At 55.8% G+C, this 2,168-nt stretch overlaps 1 protein-coding gene across 1 annotated transcript; it reads right to left on the bottom strand.

The window, feature by feature from the left end:
• Nucleotides 1–234: 234 nt before the first annotated feature.
• LOC119366074 lies at nt 235–1,255 on the bottom strand. The gene has a single exon (XM_037631736.1). It carries the CDS (start codon nt 768–770, stop codon nt 465–467), a length of 306 nt encoding a protein of 101 aa, XP_037487633.1. The 5' UTR covers nt 771–1,255; the 3' UTR covers nt 235–464.
• Between the last annotated feature and the right edge of the window lie 913 nt (nt 1,256–2,168).

The raw sequence follows: 2,168 nt of genomic DNA, 5'->3' as shown, positions 1-2,168 counted from the left end.
AACTATACGAAGATGTTGATTTTCTGCCTGTTTTACCACAGTCAGCTTTGTTGAGCCAGCTGACTCCACGGGCCAGGCTCGCTCGGGAAGGCTACAAAACAAGTCTGTAGTGTATATGTTTTCAATGTTTTTTTTTCAATTGTAGTCCTATGGTTGGATTCTTCCCACTTCCAACCATCTTTCACAAGGGATAAGATCGGTGCAACTGTTTCAGAAACAATATGAACCCGGGTATGTCAAAATTTAAGCTCCTTTGCATTTCATAAATGAATACAGATCACAATAAATTCATGAACGCAGCCGACAAATGCAGGCAAAGAGAAATGGAAGACCTATCTGGCTATGTGCATAGTCCAAAGGAAATTCTTATAACTGGGCTATACAAACCAAGAAGAGCACGGCCAAAAAAACAAACAAATTACGTATGAACCAACCTATCAAACCAATCTCGTAGCTACGCGACATCAGTAGGAGATGTCGACGAGGGCGATCATGGCGTGCGCGGCGAGCTGCTCACGCGTGCGCCTCTGCGCGCCGCGGAGGGTCGAGTACCCCGGCTCCGGCAGCGGCACCGTCCGGCGGCCGGTGAGGTACGCGCGCAGCTCGGCGTCGTAGTGCACCGCGGCGGCCCTGAGCGTGAGGCAGACGCGCGGCAGGTTGCGGAGCAGCGGCAGCATGATGTTGAACGGCCAGAGCAGGACCGAGAACTTGAACGCCTGCATGAACCCGCCGACCGCCGGCACGGCCAGGAGCACCACGTGCACCACCATCGCCGATCGATCTGCAGATAATTCCTCCCACCGCCGCGCGCTGCCCGCTACACGGTCGATCCCTCCGCCCCTGCCATGGCGACGCTCTCGAGGTGGCGCTGCTAGCTAGCTGGTGGTTGGTTACCACGGACCTGACCGGCCGGCCATTAACTAGGATTCCAGAGCGAAGAGCACTGGCCTGGAGTTGGGGTGAAACTAATAATGGCCGGCGATGGCGATCGAAGGATGTTTTATCGTGGAGCGGAATGGACTCAGTTCTACAGTGGCCACGTACTGCCATGACACAGCTCATGACAGTGCGGCCTGCTGACATTGTCCGTGGCGAATTGAATCAGTTGAGGTGTCGCGACGAATTGGCCAACGGCAGATCGACACATGTCCTCCGTGCGACTCGGGCCATCGCTGTAACTTCACACTGAGCCGCCGCGTATGCCTTCTCGGCGATTACATGCCCAGATGGTGTCCACAGAATACGTAAGTACAAAGGTGGGTACTCCAGCCAGTTCTGCGGTGCTGTTAATTCTGTGGAAGCGCTGGTACACGTCCGATTCGGTAGATGGTTCTGTTCACAATCACAACTCGAACCAAAAGAAGAAAGTAGCATGTGGACTGTACCAAACCAAAAAGCAGAATGTTGGTGTGTGGTGTTAAACTAAAGCAGATTGGATTGGGTCGGGACATGTCGTGTCGGCATCCACCTGCCGGGGTCCAAACCCGGTGCCAATTGGGAGCCTCTGGCCCCACAGGTAAGGTAACTCTAGCGTTCGACAAGGAATCGAGTAGCCATCGCCGGCGTCGGCCACTCGGCACAAGCTTCCATTTTCCTTTTCCTTTTTTACACAAAAACAAAGTGGTTCACCTCTTCGCCGTCTAGGTGGAAAATGCAAATGGATAAGGCGGTCTTCTCTCGGAGGTTTGGTTAGATTATTCTCGCCACTAGTGCGTGGAGTCACATGATCATTGTCGACGTAGCTAAGAGCATCTCCAACAGACGCCCAATATTAGCGTCGTGTCCAAAAAATCGTAAATTTAGCGCGCGCGGAGTTAAAACTAGCACTCCAGCGGACGCTGCATAATAGAGCACGCTGTAAAAAGTGTTGAACGCGCCGGAAGAAACTGGACAGGAAGCTGTATATTTGGGGCGTGAGCTTCCACACGCTGTACTTCTCCCGCGCGCTGAACTCCTCGCGTGCGCCTGCCGGTAGTCTCCTCGCTTACGTGCGCCAGCCGGCCATGGGCGCGAGGCGCGGCCACGGCCACGACAGGGCGGCGGCGGGCAGGGGAGGAGCACGGGCGGCGCCACGGCGGGGCGCGCAGGGGAGTAGCGCGGCCACGGCGGGGCGAGCAGGGGAGGAGCGCGGGCGCGGTCACGACGGGCAGGGAAGGAGCAGGCCATGG

The sequence above is a fragment of the Triticum dicoccoides genome, chromosome 2B (genome assembly GCF_002162155.2).
Source record: "Triticum dicoccoides isolate Atlit2015 ecotype Zavitan chromosome 2B, WEW_v2.0, whole genome shotgun sequence".
NCBI classification, from domain to species: domain Eukaryota; kingdom Viridiplantae; phylum Streptophyta; class Magnoliopsida; order Poales; family Poaceae; genus Triticum; species Triticum dicoccoides.
The sequence above is the reverse complement of the archived record's forward strand: the minus strand, read 5'-3'. Positions and strand labels throughout refer to the sequence as shown.

What these genes read in the sequence shown, in the direction of transcription:
- LOC119366074 (XM_037631736.1), bottom strand. Translation starts at nt 770, where the DNA reads ATGGTGGTGCACGTGGTGCTCCTGGCCGTGCCGGCGGTCGGCGGGTTC.